General features: G+C 44.2%; 1 protein-coding gene across 2 annotated transcripts in view; it reads left to right on the top strand.

The window, feature by feature from the left end:
• Positions 1-8,690: 8,690 nt before the first annotated feature.
• Positions 8,691-18,895, top strand: part of trim9 (tripartite motif containing 9) — a 35,222-nt gene continuing 25,017 nt past the window's right edge. For both annotated transcript variants that reach the window (XM_061063631.1, XM_061063632.1), the window contains exon 1: positions 8,691-10,047. In XM_061063631.1, coding sequence (XP_060919614.1) covers positions 9,211-10,047 — 837 coding nt within the window. In that variant the 5' untranslated portion in view covers positions 8,691-9,210. The remainder of the gene's footprint in view (positions 10,048-18,895) is intronic.

The raw sequence follows: 18,895 nt of genomic DNA on the forward strand, positions 1-18,895 counted from the left end.
CCCTAACCCTAACCCTAACCCTAACCCTAACCCTAACCCTAACCCTAACCCTAACCCTAACCCTAACCCTAACCCTAACCCTAACCCTAACCCTAACCCTAACCCTAACCCTAACCCTAACCCTAACCCTAACCCTAACCCTAACCCTAACCCTAACCCTAACCCTAACCCTAACCCTAACCCTAACCCTAACCCTAACCCTAACCCTAACCCTAACCCTAACCCTAACCCTAACCCTAACCCTAACCCTAACCCTAACCCTAACCCTAACCCTAACCCTAACCCTAACCCTAACCCTAACCCTAACCCTAACCCTAACCCTAACCCTAACCCTAACCCTAACCCTAACCCTAACCCTAACCCTAACCCTAACCCTAACCCTAACCCTAACCCTAACCCTAACCCTAACCCTAACCCTAACCCTAACCCTAACCCTAACCCTAACCCTAACCCTAACCCTAACCCTAACCCTAACCCTAACCCTAACCCTAACCCTAACCCTAACCCTAACCCTAACCCTAACCCTAACCCTAACCCTAACCCTAACCCTAACCCTAACCCTAACCCTAACCCTAACCCTAACCCTAACCCTAACCCTAACCCTAACCCTAACCCTAACCCTAACCCTAACCCTAACCCTAACCCTAACCCTAACCCTAACCCTAACCCTAACCCTAACCCTAACCCTAACCCTAACCCTAACCCTAACCCTAACCCTAACCCTAACCCTAACCCTAACCCTAACCCTAACCCTAACCCTAACCCTAACCCTAACCCTAACCCTAACCCTAACCCTAACCCTAACCCTAACCCTAACCCTAACCCTAACCCTAACCCTAACCCTAACCCTAACCCTAACCCTAACCCTAACCCTAACCCTAACCCTAACCCTAACCCTAACCCTAACCCTAACCCTAACCCTAACCCTAACCCTAACCCTAACCCTAACCCTAACCCTAACCCTAACCCTAACCCTAACCCTAACCCTAACCCTAACCCTAACCCTAACCCTAACCCTAACCCTAACCCTAACCCTAACCCTAACCCTAACCCTAACCCTAACCCTAACCCTAACCCTAACCCTAACCCTAACCCTAACCCTAACCCTAACCCTAACCCTAACCCTAACCCTAACCCTAACCCTAACCCTAACCCTAACCCTAACCCTAACCCTAACCCTAACCCTAACCCTAACCCTAACCCTAACCCTAACCCTAACCCTAACCCTAACCCTAACCCTAACCCTAACCCTAACCCTAACCCTAACCCTAACCCTAACCCTAACCCTAACCCTAACCCTAACCCTAACCCTAACCCTAACCCTAACCCTAACCCTAACCCTAACCCTAACCCTAACCCTAACCCTAACCCTAACCCTAACCCTAACCCTAACCCTAACCCTAACCCTAACCCTAACCCTAACCCTAACCCTAACCCTAACCCTAACCCTAACCCTAACCCTAACCCTAACCCTAACCCTAACCCTAACCCTAACCCTAACCCTAACCCTAACCCTAACCCTAACCCTAACCCTAACCCTAACCCTAACCCTAACCCTAACCCTAACCCTAACCCTAACCCTAACCCTAACCCCTAACCCTAACCCTAACCCTAACCCTAACCCTAACCCTAACCCTAACCCTAACCCTAACCCTAACCCTAAATGGCTAAACACCAGCTTACCTGAAGGAGCTACTAGTGCCGTACTGTCCCTTGAGAGCGTTGCGGTCCCGGAGTGCAGACCTGCTGGTGGTACCTACAGTCTCCAAGTGTACTATGGGGGGTAAAGCCTTCAGTTATCGGGCTCCTCTCCTCTGGAACCGCCTTCCAGCCGGGGTCCGGGAGGCAGACACAGTCTGTATTTTTAAGATTAGACTTAAAACTTTCCTTTTTGATAAATCTTATAGTTAGGGCTGGTGCTGGTGTAGACCAGCTCTTAGTTATGCTGCTATAGGCTTAGACTACCGGGGGAACTGGCACCTTGAGCTCCTCTCTCTCTCTCTCTCTCTCTCTGTGCATATACAGTACATCATATTACTGCATGTATCTATCTATAAATCTCAGTCACTAACCACCTACTTTCCTGGGAGCTCTTGAGCTCTCCTAGGCTCCTCAAGATCGTCGGTTAACGGCATGTACCACTGTAACTTTTGCTGCTTTGCTAAAGTGCTCATGATGGATAGGCCGGATCTTTGTAACATAAAAATGAGTTAGGTCTTTTACCTGCTTTTTGTAAAGTGTCTTGAGATAACACTTGTTATGAGTTGACGCTATACAAATAAAAATTGATTGATGGAATTGAATTTAAAAAATACTGATGAATGCGTTTGTCGACCATCAATGTTTCACTTCGTGTTAGGTTACAACAGACGCCACTGTGAACGTCACAGTTAGATGTTTCAGTTTTAAAGGACGGTTCTGTTTTTGGAGAGGAGAAAAGGTTTACGCATGGTCTTTGCTTGAGGCAGGAAGCTTGTTACATAAATGTATATTTTTAGAGGATTTGATGAGTGTGTTCCTGTGGGTGTGTGTCCGTGAATGATACTCAGTTATACACTTCCCACCTCTAGCTATTCAGGCTGTTTCCTCACACTTACCCGTCCCGTCCTGTCCCGTCCCCCCACTGCCTCTAACCATCCTACCTCCCACTCAGACCCCTGCAGAGGCCCATATGAGCATCATCCGTCACTGAGTCATGAAATACTTGTATGGGCATCAGGCATTATTAGAAACAAGGATATCCGCTTTTATCAGAGACTCTTTTTGAGTAACATTGATGATATTTTAGGAACAGGCCACGCAGAAAGGTTAGTGTCGACTTCGTCAAACAGTGACTTCCGATCAGTTTCATTCCCAGCTGATGTTTTCTGACCGAACACAGCTGAACGTCCAGGGTAGGGTAGGGTTCGTACAATGATCATCTTACAAAAATAAAAGAAAAAATGTTATGTTATCACAAACATAATGACATTCACACTCTTGGTTTTTATTTTGACCATACAGTTCCCTTTTTGGGTTTTTTTTGCTTCATTTTTGTGCACCTTTTTCATTTTCACTAAATGAGAGGAAAACAAAGAATTCCTGAGGCGGACAGTAACAGGAGCTGAATCTATTCTGGTGGAGTCCCTGATGGATGCTGGGTGGGGGCAGGGAGATGGCTGAATGAATGATGCAGGCTTGTAAAGTACATTACAAGTGTTGTGTCAAAGATATAAAATGAAATAAAGGGAGGAGAAGAGGGAAAGCTGATACGCTAGCCCTACTTCTCTGGGTTATTCAGGGTATTTAATCAGTCTATTATTGCACAGGTAAAGGTGAATATAGTCAATTAAAGCCACTTACTACACAAATAGTGATATTATTCAAACAAATGATCCCTGAAGATACTTTAATTCCTGCGTTGCACAAACAATTTCCAAACACATGTCAAATAACCAGTAGGCATTAGCCCACCGAACCTCAGAAACACCAACATTTGGCTGACTGCATGTTCAACGCCACCAGACAAAATCCATATCCAACATTATTTGCCCAGTCCTCAGGTTTCTTTGCATTAGGAGAACACTGTGCAAGTCCCTGTGCAACAAGGTATCTTACTTTGAGATAAAAAATCATCAAGCTATTAATTGCAGCACAGTTTTCCTGCTGTGCCCCGACACTTTGCACAGGAGACGTGGGAAGTGATTGCTGCACATAGAGGTCTTTTTATGCTCACATGTCTCTTGTGCAGCCCACACAGACAGTAAAATGATGATTGCACGTGTTCCTCTCCATTAGTGATGCAGCAGTACATCATCAATGGCTTGTTTCTTTGTGGAAAAACACAATAACTGTGACCCTGGCAGCTCTTATAGAAAGGCTGTGTGCTGCTTCATAAAAATCCAGCACACAATGGAGCATTTAAATGTATTTCAGTTACACTTTAAGCTGCTCTCGTCTCTGTGATTTTTACTGAGAGTGCCAATCCAAATCAGTGGTTAACAAACATATCATTATGGCATTCCTCTTGTGCTGATTCCCTGCATGGAACAGCAGAATATATATACACTCAGGATGCAGAAGGATGAACAAACAGGCAAAAATACTTCACATCTGATAAATGAAAGATGTAAGGAATTCTGCTGTCTAAGCAATGAGCATGAACAATGAGTTAGAACTGAAACCAATAGGCTTCATGACTCTTGTTATACAATGATGCCTTTGACATATGAGCTGTAGGAAAGAAATGCAAAAGTAAGAATATCAGATGACAACTACCAACTTTAACCAGCAGTATTCCTCATATATACCTGAGCAGAGCAGCGAGCAGCACCTGAGCAGAGGAGCGTACTACGGTGAGCGTATTGCATCATTTTCTGTTCTGTTCTCCTCTGCACTGTGTTACTGTGTACCTACTCTTAGCTTAGCTTAGCAGTTAGCTTTACAATGGCTTCTTTTTCTGTCTCTCCCTCTCCTGCTCTCTCCTGCTCTACGTGTCAGATGTTAAGTTATTCCTCGTCCTCCTTTAGTGATAATGATACTTGTAAGAAATGAAGTTTATTTTTAGCTTTGGAGGCGAGGGTGTCTGAGTTAGAGAGACGGCTCCGCACCATTGAGTCAGAGTCAGGGTTAGGGTTCCTCTCCTCTGGAACCGCCTTCCAGCCGGGGTCCGGGAGGCAGACACAGTCTGTATTTTTAAGAATAGACTTAAAACTTTCCTTTTTGATAAATCTTATAGTTAGGGCTGGTGCTGGTGTAGACCAGCTCTTAGTTATGCTGCTATAGGCTTAGACTACCGGGGGAACTGGCACCTTGAGCTCCTCTCTCTCTCTCTCTCTCTCTCTCTGTGCATATACAGTACATCATATTACTGCATGTATCTATCTGTAAATCTCAGTCACTAACCACCTACTTTCCTGGGAGCTCTTGAGCTCTCTTAGGCTCCTCAAGATCGTCGGTTGACGGCTTGCCAGAACAATTTTTTACCTGCTTTTTGTAACATAACAATGAGTAAGGTCTTTTACCTGCTTTATGTAACATAACAATGAGTAAGGTCTTTTACCTGCTTTTTATAACATAACAATGAGTAAGGTCTTTTACCTGCTTTTTGTAACATAACAATGAGTAAGGTCTTTTACCTGCTTTTTGTAAAGTGTCTCGAGATAACACTTGTTATGAGTTGACGCTATACAAATAAAAGTTGATTGATTGATTGATTGATATTCTCAATGGACACAAGACGAGGAGCTGAGGATGACAGAGAAGAACCTGAGCAGGAACAAGAGACCATGGTTCAATGATCCTCTGGAGAGGAGGACAAAGTACTGTGTCCTGAAAACAACCTGACATGAAGACAAAGTTAGCAAACCAAAAGGACATGGATGGGCCTTGAATCTTGTCAGACCAAAGATCACATAGAAGCTGTTTTCACACAAACAGCATATTCTTCACTCCAACTTTACCCAGAATTCCTGCCACCCTCGTGGGAATTTTTCTGCGAGGAGTCGAGGTGAGCTGATGTGAGAACGCAGCAGGAGATATTCAGGTAAATTCACTACGATCGACTGGAAGGGGGTGGTGACGTTTAGATCCATGTGACCCATGCACAAACAGTGAAACTTCATCCATGTAACATCCATTTTAATGATACTGCGGATACATTAAAAAACACTGATTACATTCAAATAAAGGAACCTAACAGTATAATTATCATAAACAAGCATCTCCAGTTTCTCCCTGAAGGCTTCATTTACAGATTCTGTATCACAGAAGTTTTCAGGTCACAGCGAAGGGCACAGATGGTTGTGAATCATAAACATGAGTTCATTAAAGGTAGAAGAAGTTTCTGCTTTATACCAACATGTCAAGAAGTCAGGAGTGACTTTGTAACGTTCGTTCTGCTACAGAGAACTATTCAAGCAGATGGTGAAAACCTGAACCCAGCTGCATAAGGAAGGTTAAAAGAGGTAAAAGGGCGTGAACATTGTCCACTGTAAATGCAATAATTAATGCAGATTCTTCACATCATGGCTCACGTCCAATAAAAAAACTGTGCCTACACAAAAAGAAGCGGGGAACAACTAAATGAGGACAAAACCAAAGCTGAACCAATACTTCTGTCTACTCTTGGTTCATTTTTCCATTTTCTTTGTATTTCAGACATTTATATCAATGGTTGACTTGTACTGATGGCAAATGGAGGTTATTCTAGGGTCAGGGAAATAAATCAGAAGCTTGACTCTGGACAACTTGAGCATCACGGTTTCCGTAATTCTTTGAGAGTTAGGGGGTAGGGTTAAGGTCAGGAGGGAGGGAGGGATCTGTCCACTACATTTCCCTGTTAAATAAACCAATAAATAAAAATATCACAAGCTATCCTCCTCTGAAATGAGACGGTCTAATCTAGGGATGATTTTTTCTGTTTGTATCACCAGCTGGTGCTTTAATTTAGCAACCTCACCAGCTGCCCAGGGACGAGCATATGAACATCATTATTTTCATCCAATAATTTAAAGTTTCAGGGCCCCTGTCTTTTCTAACACTATAACAATGATAGATAATAAAATGAGTTGAAACCATGTACTGACTTTGAAAAGTTTATTACTCGGCTTCTTGGGAGTATGACAGCCTCCGTAACGTGACAGACATTTTGACGTGAAAACCTTCAACTCGCTGGTGTGATGTGATTGGTCTTGAAGTCAGCGCTCAAGGAATGACCTGAGCAATCAGACTGCTGAGAAGGAACTACCTGTTGTTGAATCAACATTATGTTGTTGGGATTATTCACATTGGACATATGCACACGTCCAGAGTCTGAGGGAGTCTGAAGAGGGGTTTTGCAGTGAACGTCCTTACCCTCAGAGCTCACGTTGCCATGGATACCTCAGAGATGACTGAGGCATTTGGCCACAGAAATGGAGAGGAGTACAGTCTCACAGGTTTACATTCTGTCTCTGAAGCTTTCCAACAAACAAACTCAATCCTGAAGATTTACACGGCTTCTTAATGCACAGCCTGGTTTAAACAAACAGTCTCATCTGTTACTGTTAGTCAGTTAAATAACTTTCTCTAAAGACTCTGACCAGCCAATAGGAATGGGCGGATAAACGACGTCTCACACTTTTTGGTATATTCATTCAAAATAAACAAGTCCCTTATAAAACGATAATAATGAAAATGTTCAATTAGTTATCTGAAACGTTTTTTCTAACTAAGGGTCATACTAACTAACACACTCCGCTATGCACCTTTACACATTGGTTTGTGATCCACCATTAAACCAGAGAAGAAGAAGAAGAAGAAGAAAAAGGATGAAATGGAACAGTAAGTGGAGAACGACCTGTTCACCTGTCAAAAAGATGCTTACTCCTAACCCTAAACGACGTGCGGCTCCACCTGTGACAGAATGAACGGACCATTTGGTCGGATGTGGGTTTTTTTTGGTTTCTTTTTTTCATGATAATGTTTGAGCTCTTTTTGTGAACTTGTCTGAATTAAAGTAAGTGAAGTAAGAAAACGTGAATTATAATTTTAATGTGGTTTTTACACAGCTTCCTCCTGAAGATGTCACTATTTTTATAAAGAAATGTATTTGTTAGAAATTAATTCAAGGTTAAGAAAAGTCACTGAAACTGTTGGAGCTGCTTTAAGGTTATGGAAATCTCAAAGAAATATTTTTTCTCTGAACTTCAGAAAAGCATTGAATGCCCGATCTTAATCAGTTATTGCCTTAAAATCATCACAATCTTTGATTGCCTTAAAGGTCACATATTCTGTCAAATTCTCTTCCCCATGTTCCTCTAACTCTAATATGTGTCTCTAGTCCGTCTACAAACCCCCCAATGATGAGAAAAGTCCATCCTCTCCGTCTTCTGCCTGCTCCACTTTTCAGAAAATGTGTGCTCAAACAGGCCGTTTGGAGATTTTCCCTTCATGACATCACAAAGGGCAGTAGCCCCTCCCCCAGGTGGGTGACACTCCCACAGCTAGGTGTTTGTTCTGCCCTCTGAGTCTGCCTTCTCACCGTAAACAATAGGACATGGAGCGAGAAAGACCGAGTACACCCAAGCCCTTCCAGAGAGGGGGCGTGGTCAGACACAGCTCATTTACATATTTAAAGGTACAGACACAGAAACAGCCTGTTCTGAGCAGGGCTGAAATAGAGGGGTTTATAGACATGATCAAATACAGGATCAGAGTGGATTTAGAACAAGAAACTTCACACACATGTTTTGAGGAGCTCTGAGACTTATTTAAGAGGAGGAGGATATGTGACCTTTGAATTAAGACTTTCATTCCTGTTACTTCATAACCAAGTGTTATTTCTGTCACACCTATCCATCCATAATCCATCCATCCATATTTATCATCATCCATTCATCTCACCTAAAATACATATCAAGACACCGACCTCCACGTCAGTCACGTGAGTCGTTTCTTTTCCCTTTCAAACATAAAAAATGTGTTCATATCAGACTCTTCTTTAAAGTCTCTTTATTTTCTAACCAGCTGAACTAATCATGCTAAAGACAGCAGCTGTGTTTGGGTATCTTTAACATGATTCAGATCACATTAAAAAACAAGAAGACTTTAACTGCTTTTGTGTCCTGATTCTGTTTGTGTTAAAGGAGCAATATTTTTATTTTAGACAAAATAATCAATGACTGAATCAATCATTGACCAGCTGCTTACAGCAGGATCCGTAATTCATGAAAACAAACAAAATTAACTGATGATATTTTCATCAGTAAATGAATTAGTTGAAAAAACATCCATTCATACTGTTAAATAAAAAAACATGTTTTTTATTTTAAACATTAAAAACATTTTACAAAACAAACTTCAGTTTTATTTGGACATTAGCAATAAATATGATTATAATGAAATGAATTAAAACGAATTGATCCTCCCTTAGCCTCACACACTGAACCCTCAGCTGTGATTAGCTAAAGCTCATTAACGAGTCCTCCCCTGACTGACAGCTCCCTTATCCAATGGCTGTTTGGAATTCACCGCTCCTCCAATCATAAGGCAGTGTGAGCTCATGCTGTCTGCCTGTTGGTGCAGCGCTCGGCCGCGGATGTCTCCTCTGGTGAAGGTTGCCCGTCAGTCTTCGCTGGGAGCTCGCTTCTCTCGGTCCGCTCGCTTTACGCGCAGAGAGCGCAGCAGGCGGAACGGAGCTTCTGTTTGTTGTCACGTCACGCAGGAATCTCTCCGCGCAGCACAGCAGCCATGGATGAGATGGAGGAAGAGTTAAAATGCCCGGTGTGCGGCTCGTTTTACCGCGAGCCCATCATCCTGCCGTGCTCTCACAACATTTGCCTGGCGTGTGCTCGGAATATTCTGGTGCAGACCCCCGACACGGAGTCCCCTCAGAGCAGCCGAGCCTCCGGGTCCGGAGTCTCTGACTATGACTACCTGGACCTGGATAAGATGAGTTTGTACAGTGAGGCAGACAGTGGATATGGTTCCTATGGGGGCTTCGTCAGCGCTCCTACCACCCCCTGCCAAAAGTCACCAAACGGGGTGCGTGTTTTCCCCCCGACTGTTCCCCAGCAGCCTCCCCCTCAACACCTAATACCGCAGCCCGGCTCTTTACCGCCGATCCCCCGCAACTCCTGCATTACCTGCCCGCAGTGTCACCGCAGCCTCATCCTAGACGACAGGGGGCTCCGCGGATTCCCCAAGAACAGGGTGTTGGAGGGGGTGGTTGACCGGTACCAGCAAAGCAAAGCGGCCGCTCTCAAATGTCAACTCTGTGAAAAGAGTCCAAAGGAGGCCACCGTGATGTGCGAGCAGTGCGACGTCTTCTACTGCGACCCCTGCCGCCTGCGCTGCCATCCTCCCCGCGGGCCCCTCGCCAAGCACCGCTTGGTGCCGCCCGCGCAGGGCCGGATCAGCCGCCGAACCAGTCCCCGCAAGATCTCCACATGCACGGAGCATGAGCTGGAGAACCTGAGCATGTACTGTGTGCAGTGTAAGAGTCCGGTGTGTTATCAGTGTCTGGAGGAAGGAAAACACGGAACACACGAGGTGAAGGCTTTGGGAGCGATGTGGAAACTACACAAGGTAAATTACACCGCTGTGTGTGTGTGTGTGTGTGTGTGTGTGTGTGTGTGTGTGTGTGTGTGTGTGTGTGTGTGTGTGTGTGTGTGTGTGTGTGTGTGTGTGTGTGTGTGTGTGTGTGTTAGCGAGCCGAGCAACAAGTCTGCCCAGTGGCACACACACACACACACACACACAATTAGTCTATATTTAGCAACAATGTGTTAGATTGTAACATATGTATAACTCTTGAAATGGATATCTAGTCTAATGTTCTGATTATTTCGGGCTAACGTCATAGTTTGGATCTTCCTCTGCTGCATGGCTGCACAGGCCGGACTCATGCGTTGCTGCTAGGGCAGGGGGGGTCAGCTGTGGACCAAAAGAGTCTTAGGGAGCTTTGCTACCTTCTCCTCCTGTGTCTTTCTCTCCTGTTGTTTTTGACATTTCTAACTGCTCTGTCCGCTCACAGATGTGCACTGGGCTCGCCTCAGACTTGGGCCGTAACTATAGCTACAACACATGACAACATATTACCCAGCAATCATCACTGCATTTCGGATATGGCGAAAATAACTAAGAAAATGGGGAAATTAATCATTTAATCTAATCGTTTTAATATATATACACTATAGTTTCTTTCTAGTTTATTTCAATTAAGTTTGTCATTATGTTATACATTTTGACGAACTATTTACACAACAGAAAACATTGATACAGATGGATCTGTCTCCTCAAGCATTATATAGTGAATGGCACCATGCTTTTTTTAAACATGGGTTTCTCTGGACTCAAATGCATCTGTCACTATCAAAAAGGTTTCCATTGGTTGAGTTGAAGAGCATCTGAACATAGAGGGGGCAATCTGCCCTCCCCCCCACACCATCAGTATGCACTGGTTGCATTGTTTATATCTACAGCCCTGAGTCTGCCTTTACTAAAGGTTTGCTCTGATGCAGAGAGGATGTTTCAATGTGAAATATCGCGAGAGGAGTATTCAGTGTGCGTTATAAGCCAGAGAAGGTAAACACACAGGAGGCAGATCTGTTTAAGATTCTGTTCACTCTGCTGCTCTGATCCTATCTGTCCTCATCTTACACTCAGACTCCTTCTCTATATTATGTTTCATCTGCAGCACCGCACATCATCAGCACCACTGGTGACTTTCACCATGAGCCTCAGGTGTGCAGGTGTTCACTCACAGGTTACAAATGTATTATCATCATTATTAGTATTGTTGTTATTATTATTATGAAAGCAGAACGAGCTGCAGATTCTCTGCAGCAGGAACAACTAGCTCCACAAAGTGAGGGAGGATGAACAGAAACTCTAATACGCTACCACACACACACACACACACACACACACACACACACACACACGTATAAGCTATTGTCGTCTTTTCAATTACAGTCCAAAGTGGTCCTGTATGACAGAATCAATCAATCTTCATTTGTATAGCAACAATTTATAACAAATGACACTTTACAAAAGAGCAGGTAAAAGACCTTACTCGCTGTTATGTTACAAAGACCCACAGTTAATCCATCATGAGCACAGCACTTAGCAACATTTAGCCAAGTTACAGTGGAGAGGAAAAGAAGCAGAAATCTGGCAACACCAGACTCATGATGAACAGCAATCTGCCTGAACTAAGCTCGGTTTAAAAAATTGGATACAGGGAGATAGTATGAGGAAGAAAGATAGGGACAAGGAGACGGGAGGGGGGTGCCCATAGCAGCAGGTTATCCCCAAAAACGATCCTAATGACCCTTCAAGACATGACAGCTCAGGGGCGTGACAGAAAGAGAGAGAGAGAGAGAGAGACAGATAGGAGCTCAAGGTGCCAGTTCCTCCAGTAGTCTAAGCCTATAGCAGCATAACTAGGAGCTGGTCTACACCTGCGCCATCCCTAAATATAAGTTTTATCAAAAAGGAAAGTTTGAAGTCTTTTCTTAAAAGTACAGAGTGTGTCTGCCTCCCGGACCCTATCAGGAATATGATTCCAGAGGAGAGGAGCCTGATAACCGAAGGCTCTACCTCCCATAGTACATTTAGAGACTGTAGGTACCACGAGCAGGCCCGATAACTGAAGGCTCTACCTCCCATAGTACATTTAGAGACTGTAGGTACCACGAGCAGGCCCGATAACTGAAGGCTCTACCTCCCATAGTACATTTAGAGACTGTACCACGAGCAGGCCTGATAACTGAAGGCTCTACCTCCCATAGTACATTTAGAGACTGTACCACGAGCAGGCCTGATAACTGAAGGTTCTACCTCCCATAGTACATTTAGAGACTGTACCACGAGCAGGCCTGATAACTGAAGGCTCTACCTCCCATAGTACATTTAGAGACTGTACCACGAGCAGGCCTGATAACTGAAGGCTCTACCTCCCATAGTACATTTAGAGACTGTAGGTACCACGAGCAAGCCTGATAACTGAAGGCTCTACCTCCCATAGTACATTTAGAGACCGTAGGTACCACGAGCAGGCCTGATAACTGAAGGCTCTACCTCCCATAGTACATTTAGAGACTGTAGGTACCACAAGCAAGCCTGATAACCGAAGGCTCTACCTCCCATAGTACATTTAGAGACTGTACCACGAGCAGGCCTGATAACTGAAGGCTCTACCTCCCATAGTACATTTAGAGACTGTACCACGAGCAGGCCTGATAACTGAAGGTTCTACCTCCCATAGTACATTTAGAGACTGTACCACGAGCAGGTCTGATAACTGAAGGCTCTACCTCCCATAGTACATTTAGAGACTGTACCACGAGCAGGTCTGATAACTGAAGGCTCTACCTCCCATAGTACATTTAGAGACTGTACCACGAGCAGGCCTGATAACTGAAGGTTCTACCTCCCATAGTACATTTAGAGACTGTACCACGAGCAGGCCTGATAACTGAAGGCTCTACCTCCCATAGTACATTTAGAGACTGTACCACGAGCAGGTCTGATAACTGAAGGCTCTACCTCCCATAGTACATTTAGAGACTGTACCACGAGCAGGCCTGATAACTGAAGGTTCTACCTCCCATAGTACATTTAGAGACTTTACCACGAGCAGGCCTGATAACTGAAGGTTCTACCTCCCATAGTACATTTAGAGACTGTACCACGAGCAGGCCTGATAACTGAAGGTTCTACCTCCCATAGTACATTTAGAGACTTTACCACGAGCAGGCCTGATAACTGAAGGTTCTACCTCCCATAGTACATTTAGAGATAGCTGTAGCTCAGACTGTAGGTACCATGAGCAGGTAGGGCTGGGCGATATGGCCTAATAATAAAATCCCCAAATGTTTTTTTAGACTACACCGATTTACGATTTTAATAGATTTTTCCTCAAACAACCTACAAAACACAGAACAACAAATTCATTAATATTATTTGTTTTAATATAAAAAAACTTTACCAAACCTTTTTTTTGTATAAAATGTGCCTCTTGTAAACAAAATGAAATATTTTATTTGATTGGCTTTCTCATTAGGCCATGTAATAATCAAACTTTAGGTTATTGTAAATAACGTCTTTCAAAGTGTTTTTACAAGTTTTTAGCAAAGAACACAATCCTGTCCACTGCCTGTGGCATGTTACAATGCACTCACAAAGTTGCACGATATGGGTTAGGCTAACCCTACCCTGGTCCTGTATGTACTGGTCCTGTATGAACTGGTCCTGTGTGAACTGGTGTTGTGTGATCTGGTCCTGTAGGATCTGGTCCTGTGTGATCTGGTCCTGTAGGATCTGGACCTGTGTGATCTGGTCCTGTGTGACAGGAGGAGGTTGATCATGTCACTCACATTTCTTGAGGAGCTGCAGACCTTTTCTGTTTCATCTTGTTGGTTATAAAAATGAGTATTTTTAGAAAGAGATCAACAGGACCCCAGATTTGGGAGCCAGTGTCCCTCCTGTCCTCGTGTTTCTGGCTCCACCTGCTGATTTGTGACCTGTTATCTGAAGCCTGCAGGACTGGAACAGATGGCTGAGAGCTTGGAGCGGGTGGATTGAGGGTGGGCTTGTTTCAGAGCTTCAGGCTGTTCCTCACATAATTCAACAGTGAAAAACATGCAAGTATGTTTGATAACCTGACTGTAGATTCTCATGCATTACTTTGACTTTTACAGAAACAACCTTGCACAGTTAAAAAACGAACAATTTCCCAAAATGGCCGCTCTTGGTTCCTGTGAGATGCAAAAGGTCATTGCTGAGATCTCCTCCAATGAGGGCGTAGGAACAATTAGAAGATTGAAATAACCGACTTTAAAAAGGGTGTGTGATTCGTCAACCGTCTGTTAAGACCTCACTAAAATAAATAAAAAGCAACAACCATCACACTCGAGAAACCGGTTTTGACTCGAGAACCAGACTCATGTTGAACAGACAGAAACTTGGATCAGAACCAGACTCATGTTGAACAGACAGAAACTTGGATCAGAACCAGACTCATGATGAACAGACAGAAACTTGGATCAGAACCACTGTTTATATCACTCTGTACATCACTCCGGTACTCATTTATCGACACATGTAAACGAGATCAGTAAAACTTGATCACGAGCAGAAGACGCCGGCCTCCTTTAGAAACATCCAGCCCAGAATGAATCAAATGTGCCCCATTTTCTGCTGCGCTGTCCCAGCGGTCCTTCAAATGTGGACCTGTGTGAAGAAACTGAGACAACTTTGGAATGCCCTCATTATTCTTATCATTTTCAAGACTTCTTTTTTGTGTGTGTGGATAGTTAACGACAGTTTCTGCATTATTGATGGCAGCAGATTTAAGCAATGAATAATGGATCAGCCACTTAGCATCATGTGGGATCTTGTTAAACACAGAGCAGTATCACTATCTGCCGCAATCGTAGCTCCTCCATGGTGTTGCAGGATGTAACGGCTTAATGTTTTCACAGCTGAAAGGCTCCCAAGACGCTGAATATCATGAAGTGGTCTGTTCAGTATTTCAGACTTTTCTCCGAGGGCTGCCGTCGTGCCTGTAAATATCCACTAGCTTTCATGTTACAGTGTGTGGTTACAGATGCTGTCAGCGGAAAGACACTCAGAAAAACCTTCGGTTTATTTCAATTTCTTCAATCAAAGGACTCCTGTTGAAGTGTGGTCCCTGACATCCCCCCTCAGTGTATGTCTGTTGACACCGAGCGACACCTGCTGTAAAAAATTTTACAAAATAGTGAATTTTCCACTTGAGGCTGTCTGCAAAAGCCAAAGAAGTCCCGTGTCATATTGTAATGTTCATCTTACATGTTGCAGCCTTGCACAAAAACAGGTTTTGTTTTTACATAATTAGGGGCGGGGTCTTTTGTGTTGTAGCTCTTTTTTGGGGAGGTTTAAGCCTTGCCCTCAGCTCCACCATCTGTTTCTTTTTTTTTCTCCAAACATTTTTTAAAACAGTCTCTTGACATCGAGTCATGTCATTGACAGTTTATGAGACAGCTCATATAAGATGGAGGGGGACCCTCCTGGTGAAACAGATCTTTAGCCCACCTTCTCAAACTCGATGTTTAGAACACTTTCATTGTGCCAGATTTGTTATGACAGAGTCCCATTTCTTTATGTAGATGTCCATTTGCATTTTTAGTTTCCCTTTTAGATTTTAGGAACCGTTAACATTTCAGTCTTTGTTTCCAATTGTCCAGGGTAGGAGGGAGGAGCTTAAGTCAGGTCATGTGATCATTTTATGGACTATTAGCAGAAGAGTCCTCAGTAAGTTCTTCTTGAACAGCATATTTCACAGAATTATCCACCGTGGCTGTAATGGTCTATCAAGATGCAAAGTCTTTGTTCTCTTTTCACTTCATCACAAAAACTGAGAAAAGTCCCCAACCAGTCCCTATCCTCTCCAGCAGAGGGGGCTAGACTTTCTGTCACGAGAGGAGTTTTAAAATATCTTATCCTTAACTTCAAAACAAACTCCTCCCAGTTTGGGCTGCTTAAGCATTTATGACATCCACGACTTTTCTCACTCATCAATTATGGAGTACGGTTAGTTAATCTGTGCGTTTTTGACTGTATAAACAAGATACTTTTTGTTTTTGTACTCGTAGAGTCAGTATTTCCATTTAAGCGCAGCAACCATTGGTTTCATCCCCTTTACATCTTTACTTAAAATGCTGCTTCTATTTATTGTCTTAGGGCCTCCAAACATCTAAATCATTTCTGATGAGTCTCTTCCCTTTATATTTTTACTTTTTTAAACTTTCACTCCTAATAACTCCTCTTCTTTTCACTATTGTCCACCATCGAATCCCAACATCCATGTTATCTCCTGTGGACTGAAGTCTGAAACGCTGAACAAGCTCACTGCCACGTAGATAACTGACAGATGGATGGAAAACTAGAATCTGCACAGACTTCTTGGACAGACAGTCAGAGCAACAAACCAAACAGAAAATCTTCTTTTTTTAAAAAATTTTTTTAAAGATTTATTTTTGGGCTTTTGTGCCTTTAATGTAGAGACAGGACAGTGGATAGAGTCGGAAACCAGGGAGAGAGAGAGTGGGGAATGACATGCGGGAGGGAGGCCACAGGCGGGATGCGAACCCGGGCCACCCACTTGAGACGACAGCCTCAATACATGGGGGGCGCCCCTAGAAAATCATTTTATTCGTACATATTTTTAAAGTTAATCTTGTCACGACCCGGCTCTTAAGGCCTGAAAAAATATATAGGAACGTACGGCTTTTAAACAATGTTTTAAGGTTTATTGTCCAAATGTCCAACAATAAACAACAAACAATTCAATGTGGTAATGGTGCTACACTGAGGATGGATGCCAGCCCAGTGAGGTTATCAACCCGGTCTTAAATAGTCTTAATAGTGGGTACTGGCCACGTCTGCCCAGGAGCGGCGGAAATCCGCCCACCAGCAACCTGCAGGGACACAAGACACACAGACAGAAGGGAAACACAATAGCAGGCCCTGCTGGCGGGAGGGCCGTCACAATCTCAAGAAAGCACCAACAACACAAACCAGTCGGAGAGGTGAAGTTCAGTGACAGGTGACTTTATCCAACTATCACTCAGAAACACCACGCTCCTAATCATGCTAAGCTTTAGGCTAAAGTTGATTAAACTGGATGAGTTATTGAAAAACCCTCTTATAGTTGTCCAGGATGAAATACGTATGTGACCACATTACTGTGTAATGAACATGTGATGTTTAAAGAACACCAGAGGAAGAACTGAACCCTGAGGCTCCAACAGAGAGCAGGGCATTTCAAAAAAGTCTCCTCAAGTTAACACAGCTTTTACCAAGTCGGTTATTGGAACTGTAAATCTCTGTTTGATGTGGAAATCATGGAGCATGTTGTGGATGTCGGATTTAATTAGCTACAGGAGGAGCTCTAGCTTTGACACATACCTTCTACGTTGCTTCCCTCCTCCTACAGGGGGCTTAACCCTAAACTGGCAGTGACACCTCTCTCACATCCTCGCTCTCCTGTGACAGATCGGCTGCTGAGACCAAATGAAACATGCAGAAAAGCCCTGAAGCTGCTGGTGAAGTATTCATGCCGTGCATGTGTTCCCACTCGGCTTAGTTACTGAGATGATTTAAACTTCCAAATAGCAGGAGGTCCTAAACCCCCCCACCTCCACAAATCCTCTGCAGCTGATCACAAACGTAACAGCTTCCGGTTCCCGGCACTAATATTACATGATGTGTTGAACACTAACATGTGACCTGTAGACCGTGGTACTGCAGGTTCACCATGCAGGAAGCACTAACATGTGACCTGTAGACCGTGATACTGCAGGTTCACCATGCAGGAAGCACTAACATGTGACCTGTAGACCGTGGTACTGCAGGTTCACCATGCAGGAAGCACTAACATGTGACCTGTAGACCGTGGTACTGCAGGTTCACCATGCAGGAAGCACTAACATGTGACCTGTAGACCGTGGTACTGCAGGTTCACCATGCAGGAAGCACTAACATGTGACCTGTAGACCGTGATACTGCAGGTTCACCATGCAGGAAGCACTAACATGTGACCTGTAGACCGTGGTACTGCAGGTTCACCATGCAGGAAGCACTAACATGTGACCTGTAGACCGTGATACTGCAGGTTCACCATGCAGGAAGCACTAACATGTGACCTGTAGACCGTGGTACTGCAGGTTCACCATGCAGGAAGCACTAACATGTGACCTGTAGACCGTGATACTGCAGGTTCACCATGCAGGAAGCACTAACATGTGACCTGTAGACCGTGGTACTGCAGGTTCACCATGCAGGAAGCACTAACATGTGACCTGTAGACCGTGGTACTGCAGGTTCACCATGCAGGAAGCACTAACATGTGACCTGTAGACCGTGATACTGCAGGTTCACCATGCAGGAAGCACTAACATGTGACCTGTAGACCGTGGTACTGCAGGTTCACCATGCAGGAAGCACTAACATGTGACCTGTAGACCGTGGTACTGCAGGTTCACCATGCAGGAAGCACTAACATGTGACCTGTAGACCGTGGTACTGCAGGTTCACCATGCAGGAAGCACTAACATGTGACCTGTAGACCGTGATACTGCAGGTTCACCATGCAGGAAGCACTAACATGTGACCTGTAGACCGTGGTACTGCAGGTTCACCATGCAGGAAGCACTAACATGTGACCTGTAGACCGTGGTACTGCAGGTTCACCATGCAGGAAGCAGCTGCAGCACTCCAGAAATAAAACAGCCTCTTCTCTCGGGGACGCTTTGACCTGTTTCTGAGGATTGAGCTCTGCAGGCTCTCCAATAGACACTGTGGAAAAACGCCTCCAGATAATCAGATGCTCCGTCACCGCACACAGAAGAGGCGAGGCAGGAGCTCTGTCAGCATCCATCACTGGATC

The sequence above is a fragment of the Labrus mixtus genome, chromosome 18, assembly GCF_963584025.1.
Source record: "Labrus mixtus chromosome 18, fLabMix1.1, whole genome shotgun sequence".
Lineage (NCBI taxonomy): Eukaryota > Metazoa > Chordata > Actinopteri > Labriformes > Labridae > Labrus > Labrus mixtus.